This window comes from Oenanthe melanoleuca, chromosome 22, assembly GCF_029582105.1.
Source record: "Oenanthe melanoleuca isolate GR-GAL-2019-014 chromosome 22, OMel1.0, whole genome shotgun sequence".
Lineage (NCBI taxonomy): Eukaryota > Metazoa > Chordata > Aves > Passeriformes > Muscicapidae > Oenanthe > Oenanthe melanoleuca.
In genome coordinates, this window is record NC_079355.1 from 4504969 (window position 1) to 4522822 (window position 17854).

General features: G+C 54.4%; 3 protein-coding genes across 5 annotated transcripts; all 3 read right to left on the reverse strand.

Annotated features, from left to right (window-relative positions):
* Positions 1-1461: 1461 nt before the first annotated feature.
* GPAT4 (glycerol-3-phosphate acyltransferase 4) lies at positions 1462-10609 on the reverse strand. Of its 3 annotated transcripts, XM_056508835.1 has the most exons (14): positions 10541-10609; positions 9113-9214; positions 8240-8877; positions 5671-5740; positions 5050-5347; positions 4893-4967; positions 4370-4459; positions 4162-4255; positions 3612-3727; positions 3336-3391; positions 2929-3014; positions 2581-2709; positions 2424-2503; positions 1462-1828 (listed from the first exon to the last, which is right to left on the reverse strand). In XM_056508835.1, exons 3-14 carry the CDS (start codon positions 8402-8404, stop codon positions 1720-1722), a joined length of 1368 nt encoding a protein of 455 aa, XP_056364810.1. In that variant the 5' UTR covers positions 8405-8877; positions 9113-9214; positions 10541-10609; the 3' UTR covers positions 1462-1719. The 3 variants fall into 3 exon arrangements, with proteins under 3 accessions (XP_056364810.1, XP_056364811.1, XP_056364812.1); XM_056508836.1 differs by lacking the exon at positions 8240-8877 and having other exon boundaries at positions 10541-10608; XM_056508837.1 differs by lacking the exons at positions 8240-8877; positions 9113-9214; positions 10541-10609 and adding an exon at positions 6593-6690.
* A 164-nt stretch (positions 10610-10773) lies between these two features.
* LOC130262059 (protein phosphatase 1 regulatory subunit 3C-B-like) lies at positions 10774-12090 on the reverse strand. The gene has a single exon (XM_056508839.1). The coding sequence runs from the start codon at positions 12088-12090 to the stop codon at positions 11224-11226; it is 867 nt and encodes a 288-aa protein (XP_056364814.1). The 3' UTR covers positions 10774-11223.
* On the reverse strand, positions 10774-17815 carry GINS4 (GINS complex subunit 4). Its single transcript, XM_056508840.1, has 8 exons — positions 17428-17815; positions 17186-17272; positions 16772-16885; positions 16239-16336; positions 15824-15912; positions 15382-15472; positions 15190-15294; positions 10774-12133 (listed from the first exon to the last, which is right to left on the reverse strand). Exons 1-7 carry the CDS (start codon positions 17506-17508, stop codon positions 15198-15200), a joined length of 657 nt encoding a protein of 218 aa, XP_056364815.1. The 5' UTR covers positions 17509-17815; the 3' UTR covers positions 10774-12133; positions 15190-15197.
* Between the last annotated feature and the right edge of the window lie 39 nt (positions 17816-17854).

The window sequence follows — 17854 nt, forward strand, 5'->3', positions numbered from 1 at the left end:
CCAGCCAGCTCTTTGCTTGCTCTGGAGTGTCCTGAATGCTGCTGGGGATGGTCCCCAAGCACAGCAGGATGGCTGGACGTCCCACAAAGCTGAGGAGGGTCCTGCAAAGCACCATGGTGTCAGAGACAGGGCACCCAGCTGCAGGCTGGAGACTTATGGGCACCTGAGGACATGGCAACGGGCTGGGGGAGGCCTTGACCTTCAGCAATGCCTGAAGGAAATGTCTATCCCACCCCCAGAGAGGAGATTTCTGGGGGCACAGCCCTTGATAGGACTCAGGAGTGGCTGCTTAACGGGGAGGAGTGAAGAGGAGTCTGGAGACCCTGCCTGGGCAGCAGGGGTGCCAGGCAGCAATGTCCATGTCCCCAGCAGTTGTGTCCCCAGCTGCAGCACACAGGGAAGGGCCACCCACAGTACCCAGGCAATGCCTCAGCAACCCATGGCTCACTGTGGCTCCCTCCAGGGCTCACCAGGCCACAGCAGGAGTCTTCATGCAAATGGCCCTGAGCTTGCAGCCAGAGCAGCAAAGTTCCATCAGGCAAATTAAAAAAAAAAAAAAAAAGGTGTCGGAAAATTCAGATTTAAGGCCACTTACACAGAACAGCTGTCCTCACCTGGCATAGCAGATGCCCTCCCCAACAAACATTTGTACTTGAGGTACAAATGAGGCACTTAAGTAACTGCCTTCTCCAGAGTGCTAGAAAATGCAAGCAGGCTTCAGCAGGTAGCAGTGAAACTGCTCTTGCTTCTAAGAGCAGAGAAACCAGTGTAAGTGTTCAAGTTTGTGGGAATGTAAGGAAAATGGGAAAGTACATGGGACAAATGCTCAAATGCAAGTTGTTTTACTGAATAATTAATTTACTTGCAGAGCAGAAAGGAGCACCACCTCCAGCACAATATTTTAGTTTTCTTGCAGCAGGGTGATACTATGCATGTGTGTGCATGACAAGGTCAGATACCACTGTTTCCCTCAGCAGACAATGGAAAAGGGATTTGCTGCCATAGCCATGAAGTCCTGGGCTCTCCTACACAGCCTAGGCTGCCACTACAGCACGTACAGATTCCTCAGGAGCCCCACCTGCCACTGCAGTGACGCCTGGCACCTGGCAGCCGCAGGGGACACAGCCGGTTTCCAAGGAGTATGATCCTTACTGCAGCAGGAGCAGCAAAGAGGCTGGTACTGCAGAAGCAACAGTCTGGGTCAAGCTCACAGGAAAGTGGCAAAAGAAAAAGTTTTCTCCTGGAAGTGGATCTGGAAATGGCCTGAGACCACATTCTGCTCCTAAGGGGTTTATGTCTCACACACACGGGGCACAGGCTTATGATGATTCCCTCGGTTGTCAAGGCAGCCACTTCCAGCACAGCCCACCAGCTTTTGTGCTACGGGAGACTTGTGACTGACACACATGCACATCACAGCAGTCCTTCCCTGGGGCTGACACATCACACGGAAGCACAGGACACCATAAATTCATTTAATACTGCCCCTGCAAGGGGCTTCACTGTAACAGGAACAGGAAGGCATCTTTGCCATGAGCTGCCCAAGGCCTAAAGACTCCAGGCAGCAGTAGTAACCTCTGGGAAACAACAGCCAGAGTGTGAGAGCGAGTCCAAGCAGCTCTGGAGTAGGCCAAGTCCAAAGGCTCAGAGTTGCTCCAGACAAGCCCTGGCTGGTGCTGGAGGCTCTGGCCAGCCCCGTGCAGTGCTGAGGCAGCGCACTCACGAGCGGCTCCGGTCTTCATGGCTGCCTACAATAATTTTGCTGTAGAGTTTCTGTTGCTCCTCCTTGAACGCATCTTTCACCTTCTCCCTTTTCAGTCCTCCATCCCTGGGAAGAGAGTCATGTCAGAGAGGCTGCAGGCAGGCACCATCCTTGTCTGGGAATGTTCAGGTCAAGTCAGAATTCCAGCGAGTGCTGGCAGCTGCCCCTGTACCACAGGCTGCCAGGGCACACTGCACAGCACCTGTCCCCAAAGGGCATCACCTTCTTACCTGCTTCTGCCTGGAGCTGCCCCCACAGCCCTGCACTGAGCTCTAAATAGCAACTGTGCCAGAAACATGAGCTGCTCTAGTACCACTACAGGAGACTGCCTGCCTGCCCGCCTGCCTCCCAGGCTTTGAGACCTCAGTGCCTGGGAAAACAAGTTCCCAAGCTGAGCACACCTTGCTGAATAGAAACAAGTCAAACCCAGGGCATGCCAATGAAAGCTAAAATCATAGAATGAAGCCCTGATGCCCAGCATACAAAAGAAGCAAAGACTTTGGTCCCTTCTACAGAAGAACATTCCTCCAGAGCCTGCTCTACCCTAAACAAGAAATGAAATGAGCTCTACAGCCCATGAGCACATGCCAAGACCCAGAACAAGAAATTCTGGCGCCAGGAAGTTTTCCCTTGGTTTTCTCTTGAGCCTGCTTGGACTCACCAGAGCAGATCCACAAGGCCCCCCTGCCTGGCAATGGCTGACTTCACTCGATTGGCAAACTGCACTGCATCCTCTTCAGGCTGTGGTAAAATAAGACTGTTCAGCAGGAGCAAAGGACCAAACAGGAAAACAATCAGATAGGCTGGATTCACCTCACCTGCCTAGTCATTGGGGGCAAGTACCAGACACTGCAGACGATGGCCCAGCTGGTCATCATCCTCAGGAGGTAGGTCACCATGCCATACTTGCTGCTATTCCAAAAGGCATCTCCAAACTGTGGGTCATACTACAAAGGCAGAAGAGTTCATGGAAGTCAGGCAGTGGCTGCACCCTCTCTGAGGCTCCAACTTCCACCCCAAACTGAGCTACAGGTCAGCTCTCCCAGAGCACTGCATGGAGTGACCTCAGCTCTCCTGTGCCATCAGACCAGTCTGGACTGGGCTGCCAAGACAGTGATACAGAGGGACAGACAGACTCGAGTATTAAGAACATTGCCTTGTCATACCTTGATGGCTACAGGATAAACTGTGGCTCCGATTTCAAAGCTCCCCTTTTTGAACATCATCACAGATGTGTTGTTGATGCATGTTCCTGTAAGAGGCAAGCACAGTCTTAACTTTCCTCTGCAAGTCATTCAGATGTTTAAGCTACAGGCTTAAGGGCAGGGCCACAGGAACCCAACTCTCCCCTAACTCTCAGTCCAAGCCCTGCTCTCTGTATGCACAGAATGGGTCACTGGGACATCATGTGTGACTCCTGCATTCTAGACCCACTCAGCTCCAAAGACACAATGTCCCTTTTGTCTCAGTGGAGGGTCTCAAACCCTTGGCTGTGTAAGAAGAAAAGGAACAGAGAAGTGCTATTTCAAGGTGCCTTCTCCACCCAGTGCTTCTCTGGCTTTTTTGCACTCACCTTCTGGAAAAATAAGAATGGGCAGTTTGCTTTTGTCCTGGACATGTTCTGTGAGCCTAAACAGAAAAGTGTCAAAAAATTAGCAGAAGGGACAGATGCTCCCAGAAGCAATCCAACAGCGCACAGTCCTTAACCTGCAGTCTCCAGGGACTATCACGGTGCCAACAACAGGGGCACAATCTCCTATGATGCCATGCAGTGTCTCCATCCAAGGGAGGTGAGCAGCCCCCTACCCCCCCAGCCTCCAGAGCCACCCCTGCAGGCAGGGACTGTCACCTTCTGGCGACGAGGTGACGATCTTTGACCTCGGAACGCTCGAACCACACGTGGGGACAGGCTTTCACCATGGCTCTCTGTATCACACCCATGAGCCCTCCATGGATCTGACCCACCTGAACAGGGCAAGAAGACACAAGTTACAAGACCTGGGCACATGTGATAGTCAAGGCAGTGCCCAGTTTCACAGCTAAACTGAGGTTCATCTTCCCAGCCCTGCCCTGGAAAGGCTAAGAGCAAAAGTCCCAGGTGCCAACTGGACAGACAGATACAGCAAACCCCAAGTGCTTTCCCTGTGGCAGGAGGTCCAGCTGAGGAAGAACAACAGCAAAGCCTAGAGCTCTCCTTGCAAAGCTGTGCCCACAGACCCCTGATGCTTTGAGCTCCAGGCTGAGCTTGCACAGAGTCTGACAGTGCCCTGCCATGCCATGCAGGGACAAGTAATTCCGCATGCTCAAAGGACTCCTGTGCCTACTTCCTGCCCCGTAACAAACTTCCTGCTCCCTCCATGCAGGCGGCCAGCCCCAGGCAGGCAGAGCTGGTGCCTTACCATTGCATAGTAGCCATCACTGGCCAGGATGATCACATCAATGGGGGAGGTGTGATTGGCCACACAGATGCCTCCATTGCGGGGTCTGTTCTCTCTAGACGCAAAACAACGGCAGAGGTGAAGAAAGAGCAAGGAACCATGAGAGCTGCATAATGCCTGGCCTGGAGCACCTCCTGGGCAGGGAGAGCCTGGAGCAGCCAGGCCTTACCTGTCGTGGTACGTGATGATGGCTGTGAGGGCACGCACGCAGATCCGGTAACACATCAGGTGCACGTGTTTGCTCAGGAAGTCCTTACACCTGCAGCCCAGGACAGAGACCATCACTCCCCAGCCCTACAATATTCCCTCTAACAGTGCCACTCAGCCCAGCTGCTCCAGAGGCTGGAATCCAGCCAAGCCTTCCCATCTCTGCTACAGAAATACAGGATGTCCTGAGATTTGCCATCAGCTGATCACTGATTCTCAACTCATGAGAATAAAATTTTGGCCTTTGCTCTTTTCTGTTATTATTACTCCTTTCAGAGGACAGGGCTGAGTGCTCTGCCACCAGCTTAGTGCTCAATCTAGGCCCTTTGTTGAAATGGCAGTGTGTCCACTCCTGAGAGACCACGCTGCCAGGACCACCTGCTGTGTCTGCAGGTGGCAGAACAGAGTAGGGAAATTTCAGGGTTATCAGGTCTCAAAATGCATGGAGTGCTCCCCATCTGCTCCTCCCTCGAAGATGAACTCACCTTCCATTTGGCAAATATCCCACCACTGTGGTACCAGTGACCAACAAGCTGATGCCAGTAAATGCCAGGGCTATCCTGCAGAAAGAGAGAAACCACATGCTAGCAAAGGCAGGCCAGCAGCACCTTCCTGGCAGGCAGGGCACGCAGCAGCACCCACCTGAGGGGCAGGAGGAAGCAGTAGCGGATAAGCACACCGAGCCCCCAGAGCACAGTGAGGCGCAGGCTGATGTACTGGAAGTTGTAGTTGGTCCTGCTGAGCAGGTTCCAGGACTCCAGCTCTTCAGCTGAGAACCTCTTGGTCACTTCATCGTCCATGATGGTCTCGATGCCTTTGCGGCAGAAATAGAAGATATCTGAGAGCTCAAACTCGGGGGTGTCCAGGGCTTTGCCGCTGCCACTCCGGCGCATCTCCTTGATCTCCTCCTCCAGTGACGTTGGCTCCTTGGCAATGATACCTGCAGCACACCGCAGGCAGCCCTGAGCCAGCTGTGACTTACCCACCCAAAGAGAGAGAAAAGCCAAGGCCTTCCTCACCCACCCTCCTCAGGGTCCCCTTCTTCCTCTAGTCCAGACAGGCAGAAACCAGCCCTCCCCACTATCTAGAAATGAAACACTCCTGGGGTGATTCCCTGCCCTTCCTCGTGAAACAGCTCTCTAGAACTCCCTCCTACATGGGAAAGATTTCCCAACAGACCTCAGCTGCCTGGAGACATCACATTTACCCCACCTCCCCAAAAGAATTTTGAACTCCATGTACCCATGCAGGGCAGGATCTCACCATTGACATAGGGCTTGTACAATGGATGGTTCTTCTCCTTGGCACCACGCTCTATTCTCAGTGTTGCCCACTGTAAGACAGACAGGACAACCAAGATTTGCAAGGCCTATAGCTCCATGCTACTGCCCATTTTAGAGCTGACCTGCAGGAAGGATACAGTTCAGGGGAGAAGATGGGGCTAAAGCAGGAGGCTTCTATACAGAACTGAAAGAGTGAGTGATGAACCCAACTGAACTGAGGTGGAAGCAGAGACTGGCCTGGGAAACAGAGTGTGCCAGAGGGAAGAAGAGTGCTGAGATGGCACAGCAAGATTTTCTGCAGTTTCCATGACCTCTCAGCTCTGCTGCACCTTGCACACGGTTGCCACTGCACAGCTTCTGGCTGAGCTGTGCATCCTGCTGGGGTGTCTGCACCACAGTGTAGGAAGCTGGTCAGGAGACCAGTGCTACTTTTCAACCCTTGTTTCTTCCAAATTCGAAGCAGAGTCTTTGTTCTCAGGTTGCTGCTGAAAACATCAGGCTGATGATGGGATAGGATCCTTTCCCCTCTGATTCAGCTAATGGCTGCTGCTGCTTCTCAGCTCAGCAATCTGCCCAAAACAGCAGCAGCAGCAAGCACCCTCAGACAGCTGGCTGCCAAATCCTGTGCCAGGACTACTTGTGCCCTCAGGTAATTTTCAAGGGCACCAGCACAAACTCCAGGCTGTATTTCTGTGCAGTTTCCCTGCCTGCCCTCCAAACAACCTTCACAGCCTGCAGTTCATATAGGTGTGGAATGAGGAGGATTTGTGTACAACATGCTGATCTGTGAAGAGGGGCCGTTGCTGGGAACTCTGGCATCCCAATCTCAGCCCATAGCAGCAGCAGCAGATCAGGAGGAAGCGATGAGGGAATGCTACTTGCAGCTGGAGTGTCCTGCTCACCTTGCAGCTGCCTCTGCCAGCAGCTAGAACTCCAGGATTGCAGAAGATTGCCTACATACTGCCATCCCAGAAGTCAGGAGATCTGGCCTCGCAGGAGCTGAGCAGTCTGTGGACAAGGTAGTGCTTGCAAGCCCAGCACATCTCCACCCTGACTGTGGCAGCACAGACCCAGCCTCCCACCTGAGTCACCAGGCAGTGCCTCCCTCCCTGCCCACCAGCAGGGGTGTGCTGGCAGCACACAGCTCTGGAAGCTCGGGCTGTGTCCCACGAGCTTCCAGACTCTGCCACATGCTGCCCCTCTGGCTTCCAACACTGGCCTCAAGCGCTGGGAAAATATCTCAAGCAAATAATTGCCCTCCAAAATACAGTTCTGAATGATCAAACTTAATGAGTTTTTCACCAAATCAGTGACCAATTGTGCATGAGTGTTCCTCTATCCCTCCACTAAGATTCTTTAATAAAAGCTGAAATAGACTTCTCAGTCTTTTCAGAAAAATAGTTTCAAACACCAGTAGAGGTGTTGAGAGTAAATGTTCCTGAATCAAAGGAAAGGAACACATTGTGAAAAGTTCAATTTGAAACATTTTTCTGCCCACTTCAGTCAGTAAATTTTTAGTCAGGTCTTTGGACTTCTGTGTTAATGAAGCACCCCACAAAGCCCAGGGTCTTCCCATTGATTCCTCAGGCTTTTGGGAGGACTCGAGTTTAAAGAGGTGAACACTCTGAGCTCCAGTGCTGTCTTTCCAAGCCAGCAAGTACAGGGATACTTTGGGTACCATCAGCCCTGTTCCAACAGCAGTAGCTATATCATACATCCTTTAGCAGCATGAACTCCATATTTAAGAGCCTAAAACCTCCCGAGCAAACACTTTGCCTTTCATCTGGGCTGCCAGGGTAGGGCGGTATAGGCTTTACCTACTACTCTTAGTAGATATAAAATTCTCGTCTGGTCAGGAACTTGCTTCAAGAGGTGTTGGCTCGCAGACAGTCCATAAAATTAGTCCACCAAAGGCAGGCAAGGGAACAGCATGACAACAAGCTGGAAAATTCCACTTGGCCTCTCTGTGCCAAGAGGGTCGGCAAGGGCAAGGGCTGCTGGTTGTCCTCCAAGGCAGCAGCTCCAGACACGGCTCAGTAGGTGACACTCCAGGACAAAGGCATGTTGAGAGCTCTGGGTTCTGGCCACAGACCACTCAGGACTTGCAGCACAAAAGTCCTGCCTTAGCTCCTCTGCTCTTGCTTTGTCCAAATGTGTCCTGGAGAGCAGCAAGCTGCTGGCTTCAGCCTGCTCCCTCCCCATCACACCTGACACCAAGCAGCAGCAGCAGCACTCTGGAACATGAACCCCCTCCAAGCCACCCCTCAGATCCTGCTGCACTCCTGCCAAGCCCTGCTACACTACTGCTTTAGTTGAAGACTTACTGGATTAATTACAGGGAAAAAACAGCCCACAAACACAGGTCTTGTAAACTGCATTTGGCTGAGATGAGACAAAGAGGGCAACTGGCAGCAGCACGACATCCACAGCCCAGCCTGCCACTCCAGTCACCCACAATGCCCTCCTGAGGCAAAAGCCTCTCCTCCTATCATGACCACCCTTGGACAAACCTCTGCAAACACACAGAACATTCTGAATATATGACTTACCTGAAAAATCTTTAATAAAGTTTTCATGTAAACCTTGCGGATGCCAAAGGAGACTCCAAAAATTGCTGGCACAATGATGAAAACCAGAAGCAGAGTGAAGAGGACAGTTATGGAAATCCCCAAGAGATTAACTACTAAGCTGTCAAAGGGCAGCAGGAGGAACATGGTGAAGGCCCCAGGCAAGGCTGGTGCCCTGCAGCCACACAGAAGGGCTGCTCGCAGCAATGAACCAGTCCTCCTATTACTCAGCAGCAGTGTCACACATGCACTGAGTCTGCAGCGTGCTCAGAGACTCCATTCCAAAGTTCACATCCTCTCGGGGCTCTCAGAGAGGGAATGCAACAGGATCACAGAGAGCACTTGGGAAAACAAGCCAAGAGTCTGCCAGGAACTCAAGGGAGTTCAGATGGTGCAGGCCAAGGAGCTCAGAGCAGATGGTGCACAGACACTGCTTTGTCCACAGGCAGCTGGTGGGCACGGCAGCAACACACCTGCAGGGATGGATCCCCTCCCAGGCTTCCACTGAGCAAGTCCTGCTGCGACGCAGCTCGTGGAGAAGCTGGCAGCAGAATCTCCTCCTGGCTGCTGAGAGCATGCAGAGTCTCTTCAGAGGGACAAGGTGGAGTCCATCCCTGAGCCTGCATTGGAGGAGATCGAGGGAGTTGGCACTCACAGGAGCCTACCGGACGTGGAGCTATTATTGTTCTCCCCACGAGGACACCAACACTCCTTGCATGACGCCTGGAACAAGTTTAATTCTGGAGGCCCCTGGCATCCACTCACACCGAAGGGTCATTACAGACACAAATGAAGCTTGTGCTCCTGGAAAGCTTTCAAACAGCAAGTTGGCTTCTTGGCAGATGTGGTACTCACATGCCACCAGCAGCAGAGCAGGAGAACAACTGAAGTCAGCAGATCAGAGAGACGTCAATGCAGAGAGCACGGCAGGAGGCCAGAGACAGTGGGCTCCAGAACCTGGAAGGCAGTACTTGGGCTGAGGTAACAGCATTCAGAGCAGCTCCCGAAACAGCAAGACCGAGACTGATACTCTAGCTCCTGCCTGTCACTGTCACTGACTTGGGAATCGCCTCCTGCTGCCATTCATCCTGTATTTTCATACCATGCACACCTCAGATGGAGCAGATTCATCCAGAACCACACCTATGGCACAGGATGCTGCAATGAGGTCTCAAGTACAGGAAAAGAGTCACAGAAAACCGCTCCTTCATGACCAAGACCTTATCATGTCTCTCATTTCAGGGGCATCCCAGAGGACTGAGGAAGCCAGGTACCCAGATTCCTGAGTAGGCATCACTTCCTCTGCTCCTGTACATCTCATCCCCAGTGACAAAGGGCAGATTACAAACAGCTCAGGACAGGAAGTTAGCCTAAGGGGAGAATTACTGCTGATGATTAGTCAAAGAGGAACTTGCTGGGGTACAGGGACCAGTCAAAGGTCATGCACCCACAGGGCCAGCAGTGGCTTGTGACAAAAAATGAGTCTGCTCGGGGGAGACTCCCCTCTGGACATCACCTTCACCAGGCTACGGAGTCTCACCCGAGTACAGGATTTAGCAGGTACCCGACAAGCACAAAGGGCAAAGGAGAGTCTGTAAAGATTCTTCTGCACTCCTGTACACCGTGTTCCAGCTGCTGGTTAAACACTGCTGTATTGGTAATGTTAAGAATAGCGTGCTTCCAAGGCATACACAGAGCACGCACTGGGAGAGGCAGCTCGTCAGGCACACGTGCATTGCCCATTATGGCACAGCTGTCACCCATCGGAACTAGGACTCGTGGCGGTGAACTTGTCAGACCGGCCCCCCGAGCCGGCAGCCGCGGCGCGAGGAGCCCAGCTATGTGCTGGCCGGTGTCCCCGCCACAGCAGAGCCCACGTGTGCTGCAGCGCTGCCCGCGGGCTCCGGCCCCGCCCCGCTGGGGCACACCGGGCGGGCCCGGCAGGCACGGACACCGCGGCCCGCGCCGCCGTTCGGGGCTGCACCGCCCGGCCAGCCGGCAGAGCCGCGCGGCGGCCCGCCCGGAGCCGGGGCGGCTGCGGCCAGACCGGGCCGGCGGCGGCTCTGCTCCCCGGGAGCGCGGCGGATCGCGACAGGGCCGGGGCTGTGCGCTGGGCGGGGGCGGCGCGGCCGCAACGCGACGAGGAGGCCGAGGGGCCGGGATAACGGCGGGGGGGGCGGGCCGGGCCCTGTCCGCACGCCGCGCGGAGCGGCGGTGCCGGGCCCGCGCGGGCAGGAGCGGTTGCGGAGGCCGCTCCGGACGGTCACTCCCTCCCTCACTCACCTGCCGCTGCCGCCGCCGCCGCCGGGCCCCGCTCCGCCCCGCCACGTGCCGTGCGCGCCACCGCTCCGCGCGAGTTACGTCAGCGCGCCACCTGCGAGAGCGCGCCCGCAGGGCCGCCCCGCCCTGCCCCCCGTCCCCGCTAGAGGGCGCGTGCGCGTTCCCGCGCCGGTGGCTGAGGGCCCGGCCCGGCCCGGCCCGGCCCCACCCCCGGGAAGGCGGAGAAGAGGCACGAGTCGCGAAGCGCCGTCACTTTATTAACTCCCCGTTACAGCACCAACGAGGTGAGGCACCTCGCGCTCCCGGCCCAGCAACCCCGCTGTGAGTCCGTCTCGGGACCGCGGCTTGGAGAGCGCCTGCAGCGGGAGGCCCCGGCAGCGCCAGGACCCTCCTCACAAGGCACTTGGGCAGCATCGGCCCCGGGATGGCTCAGACACGGCCGCGGGCCCAGCCCACAGCCGCTCCCTTGTCACTCCCCTACTCTCCTGTTGCCCTGAGAACCTACATGTAGGAGTTACTTCAAGCAGCAGCTTCCAGCCTCTGTAGCAGCAGCAAGATGTGAAGACGCTTTTGCAGAGACTGGCAGCTGCAGAGCATCAGACCATGAAGGAGCTAACAAAACCTTGAGCAGCCCTTGTACCAGCTGGGACAGGGAGGGCACCTACATCTCTCCCCGCACTGCCTTCCTACCAATAAGGAGCTTGGGTCTCTGAATGCCGCCAGGTCTGCAGCTGCGAAAGAACTAGAGCAGCAGCCCCAGAGGTGCCAAGATGCTCCCAAGCCCTGCTGGCACTCTTGACAGCATGAGAAGCAGGGCACATCATGCCCACATGGCGGATCTTGTAGTTCTTCCCGTGGTTGTTGTCCCAGTGGGTCTTTTGTCCACACTGGAAGGAGATGCAGAACTCTGTGCCCCTATGGGAAATGGATTGCTTGGGCAGGGTAAACTCAAAAGAGAAGATGTCTGTATCAGCTGAGCCATAGGTGCTGTGCATGTACTGGCAAGAGATGTCCCGGAAGCTCTTCCAGCCATCAAAGGTGATGCGGACCATCACTTTCTTCTCGTACTCGATGTTTCTAACCTTCACTGTCCCTGACAGAGCACGGTCCTGAATCAGACAGCTCTCCAGGCAGACAAAGTTGCTGTGCAGGCTGTTGCGGAAAGCCACATAGTTTGCAGACGGCTGTGGGAAGTCCAGCACATACCTGCACATTTCTGGGCGGAAGTCCCACAGCCTAGGTTGGAAAGAGGCAAGGTCTGACAGGGCATGCTGCAAATCACAGAGGTCCTCCTCAATCTTTGAGAAGAAGCGGACAGCTGTCAATGAGAGCCCCTTCATATCAGCAAAAACAACCCGCTTCTTCTTCTGGCTCTTGCAGCTCTTGCTACTGTCTCGCCGCTCTGGCTCAGGTTCTGCACTCAGCTTCTGGTTGAGACAGGATCGGAGGGGTTTACGGCCTCGGTTGCCCCGCAGCTCCTCGTAGGAGTTCAGCAGCTTGCGGATGGGGGGCGAGTGGCTCAGGCAGAGCCGCACGGCCAGGTCCACGGGCATGGCTGGGGGCGCGACAGCCCGCCCGCTGCACACCTGGAAAAGCCTAGAGGCGAAGAGGGGGTCAGGCGGCGCGTCCCCGGAGAGCCCCCCGCCTCGCCCGGCCCCGCTGCGCTCACTCGGCGCAGCTCATCGCGTCCCGCCCGGCCCCGCTGCGCTCACTCGGCGCAGCTCATCGCGTCCCGCCCGGCCCCGCTGCGCTCACTCGGCACAGCTCATCGCGTCCCGCACCCGGCCCCGCTGCGCTCACTCGCCGCAGCTCATCGGGTCCCGCCCGGCCCCGCTGCGCTCCGCTCCCGCCGAGGCGGCTCCGCGGCACTGGAAACCCGGGAGCGCCCGCGGCCGGGACACCCCGCGCCAGCCAATCAGCGTGGGCGCCGCGCTGCGGACGGCCAATCGAACCCCGCCCCGCCCGCGGCGCGAGCCGCACCGCGCCCGCAGAGCAGCCGGTACCGGGCCCGGCGCGGGGACGGGTACCAGCTCGGGGACGGGGCCCGCCGCCGCCTTCTACCGCGCCAGGCACCGGCTAGCAGGGGAAACTGCACACAAATGGGCCCCGGTGCCAGAGAAACACGAGTGCTTTTGGAGCACCAGTATCTGTGCGACCATCAGCACCGGCAGAAAGAGGAGCGTGTTCCTCTTACTTAATCTTTAATGTGGGAAGTTTGAACTGGTTTTATACACCCCTTTTCAGATGTTTCTCCAAAGACAGCTATTTCCAGGTTGTCTAAGCAGAGAAAAACCCAGACCCTTGGCTCATCCTCTAGCAACTCAGAAGCTTCTTATCCCAGATGTGCGCACTGAGAAAAAAAAATTTGCTCACACCCAAGCACGCAAGAGATAGTGTGGTGTCCCTGACATCTATATTCAAAATCAGCCTCACTGTTCAGCTTGCATGTGACTCCTTGACAGTAAAGACTGTCACCTAAATCAGATCACCCCTGTCTTGTACTCCTTGCTAATCTTTCCAGAGCTGTCTAGCCATTTATGTTAAGCAGCTCTGATTGTTCCTGCTGACAGCACAGATTTTCATCAGCTCATGACACAGCTGACTGACCTATCAATGTTTCTATATGGCTCTCCATCACCACCAGGTCTGAATATCTGCAACACAATGCAAGACACGTCTCACAGGATGGCCAAAGTGAGCTTGAACCCAGTGTCCAGCTGGCAAAAACATTATGCAAAACCATCCTTTCAACACATTGTCTTGGGCTGACAGTGCAAACCCCCCCACTCCAACGACCTAGGGTAGCCAACACAAACAAGTCTTTCTAGCAATGAAACCACTTGCTCCTTTCCCTGGCGCCCAAGAGAGCAGCTCTGGCTTTGGCAGGGAAATGGCAGCATTTCACCATCAGTGCCCTCCCCGTGACCTCTTCCACCATCCACCGACTTTGCATTCAGAGCTAATCACTAAGTAAACCCAAGCTATTTCCACCCTGGGGAGAGCTGAGAACAAGGAATGTATTTGACCCCAAGTTTAACAGCAGAACCTGTGGATCCTGGAAAACCTGCTCCTAACTCTACCCATTCTCTCCCAGCAGCACGGGTTAAGGTGGATGCACTGCTGCGTCTTCTCCTCCATCTAAAAGTACAAGCCAATACCCTCGTTTTCTCAATAAGCTTGTAGACACTTCTCCTTCCCCCAGAACAGAGGTGTAGTGTTAGCAGCTCCCCAGATGTCCTGGTATTTAGTCACGAAAAGACACAAAGACAGGTAGCATTTTCAGGTGTGCCACAACTGACTCACTTGGAGCCTGACTGATCTCAGCCTATTTACTATCTCTACTCTCATGCCTAGCCTGTGAAAACACAGCCATGTGCCAGCTGCAAGCTCCAGAGACGAGGTGCACCAAAGGCACTCTGGAAACCATCAGGTCAGTTAAAGTTCAGTCACCAGAAGAGGACAGATGCCCCTCATGCTCACACTGCTGCAGCTATGTGACACGCAGCTGTGTGGCAAGTACAAGCTGTCTGGACAAGCATTCAGTCAGACTGAACAGGACCAAGGAGGAAGCCTGCAGATGTGCCCCCACACACTCCTCAGGCAGATCCTCAGGCAGATCCTGTGGAGCACACTTTCACAGCAGCAGATTAACAAGGATTTTGTCTGGAAGCTTCAGTCACCTCTGTGAAGTTGTCTGGGTGTAAATACGGGCAGGGCACAATTCACAAGCCGTTCCTGGGGAGCTGTCCAGAGGAACATGCTACTGACTCCTAAGGATTAAACCCAGCCCCCTCTAATGTCTATACTTGAAAGAATCCTCTTTACCTAAATGGATTAATTAGGAAGACTATAAACCACACATGCAAAGCCTCTCACACTACAAGATGCCCCGTGTCACCCCCAGCTTTGTAGAGGAAGATGCTCTCCAGACACCCTTCACACAGACCATGCAGGAAAGAGAGACCCTGCCCTGATGAACACAAGCCCTTGTCTGCCCACACACTTGACAGGTTTTGAGCTGAGGTACCACAGAACACCCTGCCTCCTCCTCCATCTAGAAAAGGTCAGCAGGGCCAGAGGAGCTTTTGCTTTGCATGACCAGCAAAACTGAACTGCATGCCCCACTTCCCTTAACAGTGGTTTCAGCAGAAGGGAGTCTGACAGTGTCTATCTCTATCTGTTCCAGAACCCCTCATCCTCTGCAGGGAGGGTGACACACAGCAGAAGTAACTTTTTCCTGAGCCCATGATCAAGCTGTTCCGATTTAGTGATGCTATCTGCCACTACTCCTAAACAAGGCATCCCAGCAGCTATACACTGAAGCCTTCCAGACACTGCCCTGTGACACAGCCTTCCTCAGCCAGGAGTGCCAGAATAAGGACTGTGTGGCTGTATGCTGGGATGTCACAGGCAATCAGGAGCTCGATGAGCTGAGGGGCAATGGACACCCCTGTGGTACAGCACTGTGGTACTCACCTCCAGTGCCACTGTGCTCTGCCTGCCGTGTCCCTGGGGACCTGTGCCTGGGAGGGGACCTATGCCTGGGAGGGGACCTGGCCCAGATAGCCCCATGGGGAGCTCCTGCCAGCCCCACTGTGGTGGGTTGGGCAGGGGAGATGGTGCAGTATCTGCTCCTCCCACCACACACTCACCTCTCCCCTCAGATGAGCTGCACGGCTCCTGAAGCCACCAGAGGTGCCACGGTTCTGTAACGGATCAGGTGCTGCGAGCCCTCCTCCAGATTGATGGCATATTCCCTGCAGAGACAGGCGGGACAGGAGCTGCTGTCCACCCCTCAAGTGACACTGATTGCTCCCGTGCCACAAGCAGAAATGCCCACTCACCTGTGCTCATCAGTCTCTGGCTCCACCAGGATGTTCTCCTGCCGCTCCAGCACCCTCAGAAACACAAAGGAGTCCAGGTTGGGCTTTGGAACTGCCGACAACAGATTGAGAGCACAAGCTCAGCCCTCACTTGTGCTCCTCTGCAGAACACCGAGGGGTCTGACAGGTAGCAAACTTATAGCCAGCAAAAGGAACACCAGACACTTCTAATCAGATGCATGTGCTCAGTGTCATGTCAGTGTAAGACAGGACTTGACAGCAGAGACCAGCATGATCCCCCAGCAGCAGCATGGAACCATGTTACAACATTATCATCACATCAACCTTGCTTCAACTGAGCAGCAAGTGCAAGAGTAGGCCTTACATTTGGGGCTCCCTACAACTTTTCCCACACTTCACCTTCCACAATTTTCAGGTTACCCTGAAGTCTGAGTGGACTCACCTGACTTTAGGAGAGACACTTTCTGCAGGTTAGGTGGCATGTGTTTTAGGGCCACATTTTTCAGGTAAGCTTCTGTGTTTGCCATGTACCTGAAACAAACCATTGAAGTACTAACTTGGTTAATCAAATACAAATCTGCAGGAAGAGTATTTACTCAAAACAAGAGTAAGTGACAGCTCCTCATCCCATGGGCACAGCCAAAAACAGGCCCTTGGCCTGCCCTGGTAACTGACTCAAAGTCACCAAAGGTATTTTGTTTCAGTTCCTTTCTTGCCCATAAGGAAACCTCCTGGTAAGACACACTGATTCTTTCTTCAAACCAGTCTAAGGCTCACAGTCTCAAGAACTTCAGCAAAACACACAGGTAAGTTTCTATAATCTATAAAAGCGGAAGATACACTGAAAACCTACTCACTCTTTAGCAAAAGCAAACTCCTCTGGTGATAAAATGGAGGGCTCCCCTTCAGCTCGAGACTTCTCCTTCTCCAGGATGTGGGGAAAAAACTTCTCTATCTAATATTGGAACACAATCCGAAAGAATGATCCAGATCTCTCCCATGAGTTCAGTGTTCAAACCCCCACTCTCCACTGGATTCCCCACAAACTATAGGAGCAGTCACAAGCCTGCCCAAATCCCTGCTCCTGAACTAACTGTGGCATCACACAGGAACACCAAGCTATACAACCATGCACGCACACAGCAGGACTCCCGCTGAATAGGACAGCATTCAGCTGTGCCAACAGCACTCACAATGTTGTGATCAACCCTGATCTTCCTTCATTACAATATGAAAGTGTTTCCAGGAAATTAATTTGAGTCACATTTCAGAGAACAGAGAGAGAACATGCTTTAATTAAATGCTGTGCTGAGGCAGAAAGCTCTGTGTAGGTAAAAATCTCTCCTGAAATGACCGTTTTTCACCCTCTGTGCTGCACAGCCAGCATTACCTTCACCAGCCGACAGCGCAAGTAGCTGCTGAGCACGAAACGAATCCTTTCAATCTCCATGTGGTGAACACTGACCTTCAGGTCTCCTCTCTTTGCCCGTTTCAGGTTTGCTTCCTGCAAGAAAAAGCAACAAGAAATTAAATGGTTGAAATATCAAACAACAAGAAACAGAGAAAAAGACAAGTTTTGTATATAGAACACAGAAAATCAGACTACAGCTGCTTTTGACAACCCAAAGAACTCTGCTTGCTTGCACTTGAGCCCCTCTCCAAAGGCAAGCTGAAAGAAGAAACGGGAGAAGCTCTGTCTCAGAGACAAGGCAGCGGAGTCCCCGCCCCGCTCAGAGAGTCAGGCGTGCATCGCCAGAGCAACGCCAGAGCCTGCCTGCACCGCCACCCGAGCTGCAGAACCTACCATATGGTCCAGCTGCTCCACAACACACTCGATGACCTCAGGTTTACTCTCCAGCAGTTCTGGAGCAAACTTCTCATTCAGCCAGGCCTGAAAGAAGGGACGCTGTCAGTGAAAGTGAAGGGAGACCTCGGCTCCACAGCCTCATCAGCGAGAGGGAAGAAACATGGCCACGGCCTCGCCGCTCGGCACTGCTCCAGCAAGCCCCGCTCTCCCCGGCCCGAGCCCTCGCTGCGCCACGGCACCTGCTCCAGGCTGTGGATCAGCTGTGCTGGGGTGAGTACCAGCTCCTCGCTGTCCGAGTCGGCCCCGGCCGCGGCCGCCATCGCTCCCACCAGCCGCACTTACGGCGCAGGCGCAACAGCCCGGGAACATGGATGGCGAATCACGCTGCGGCTGCTTGGCCACTCCGGAAACGCACTGGGCCGCGCTTCTCCGGCCAATCAGGAGGGGCATTGAAACAATCCATCCACTCCGACCAATCAGAGCGCGGGTTAGAGACGGCCGATCAGGAGGCGGGCAAGAAATGCAACGTCTCTGGAAGTCACGTGGATCAGCCTGTAGCCGTCCCGACCAATCAGGGAGCAGCGTAAGGCCGCAACTCCTGGGCCAATCAGACGGGAGTGACGCTCGTCTGTTTCAGCCAATCAGAGGACAGTGATTGCGGCTGTC

Excerpts from the sequence above, each read along its gene's own strand:
- GPAT4 (XM_056508835.1), bottom strand. The coding sequence starts at position 8,404 with ATGTTCCTCCTGCTGCCCTTTGACAGCTTAGTAGTTAATCTCTTGGGG. Across the intron at positions 3,392-3,611 it reads CGTCACCTCGTCGCCAGAAG|GCTCACAGAACATGTCCAGG; the intron begins GTGACAGTCCCT and ends TTTTCTGTTTAG. Across the intron at positions 2,504-2,580 it reads TGCCCCCAATGACTAGGCAG|CCTGAAGAGGATGCAGTGCA; the intron begins GTGAGGTGAATC and ends ATTTTACCACAG.
- LOC130262059 (XM_056508839.1), bottom strand. The coding sequence starts at position 12,090 with ATGCCCGTGGACCTGGCCGTGCGGCTCTGCCTGAGCCACTCGCCCCCC.
- GINS4 (XM_056508840.1), bottom strand. The coding sequence starts at position 17,508 with ATGGCGGCCGCGGCCGGGGCCGACTCGGACAGCGAGGAGCTGGTACTC. Across the intron at positions 16,886-17,185 it reads TGGAGCAGCTGGACCATATG|GAAGCAAACCTGAAACGGGC; the intron begins GTAGGTTCTGCA and ends TTTTTCTTGCAG. Across the intron at positions 15,913-16,238 it reads GAGTTTGCTTTTGCTAAAGA|GTACATGGCAAACACAGAAG; the intron begins GTGAGTAGGTTT and ends GGTTTGTTTCAG.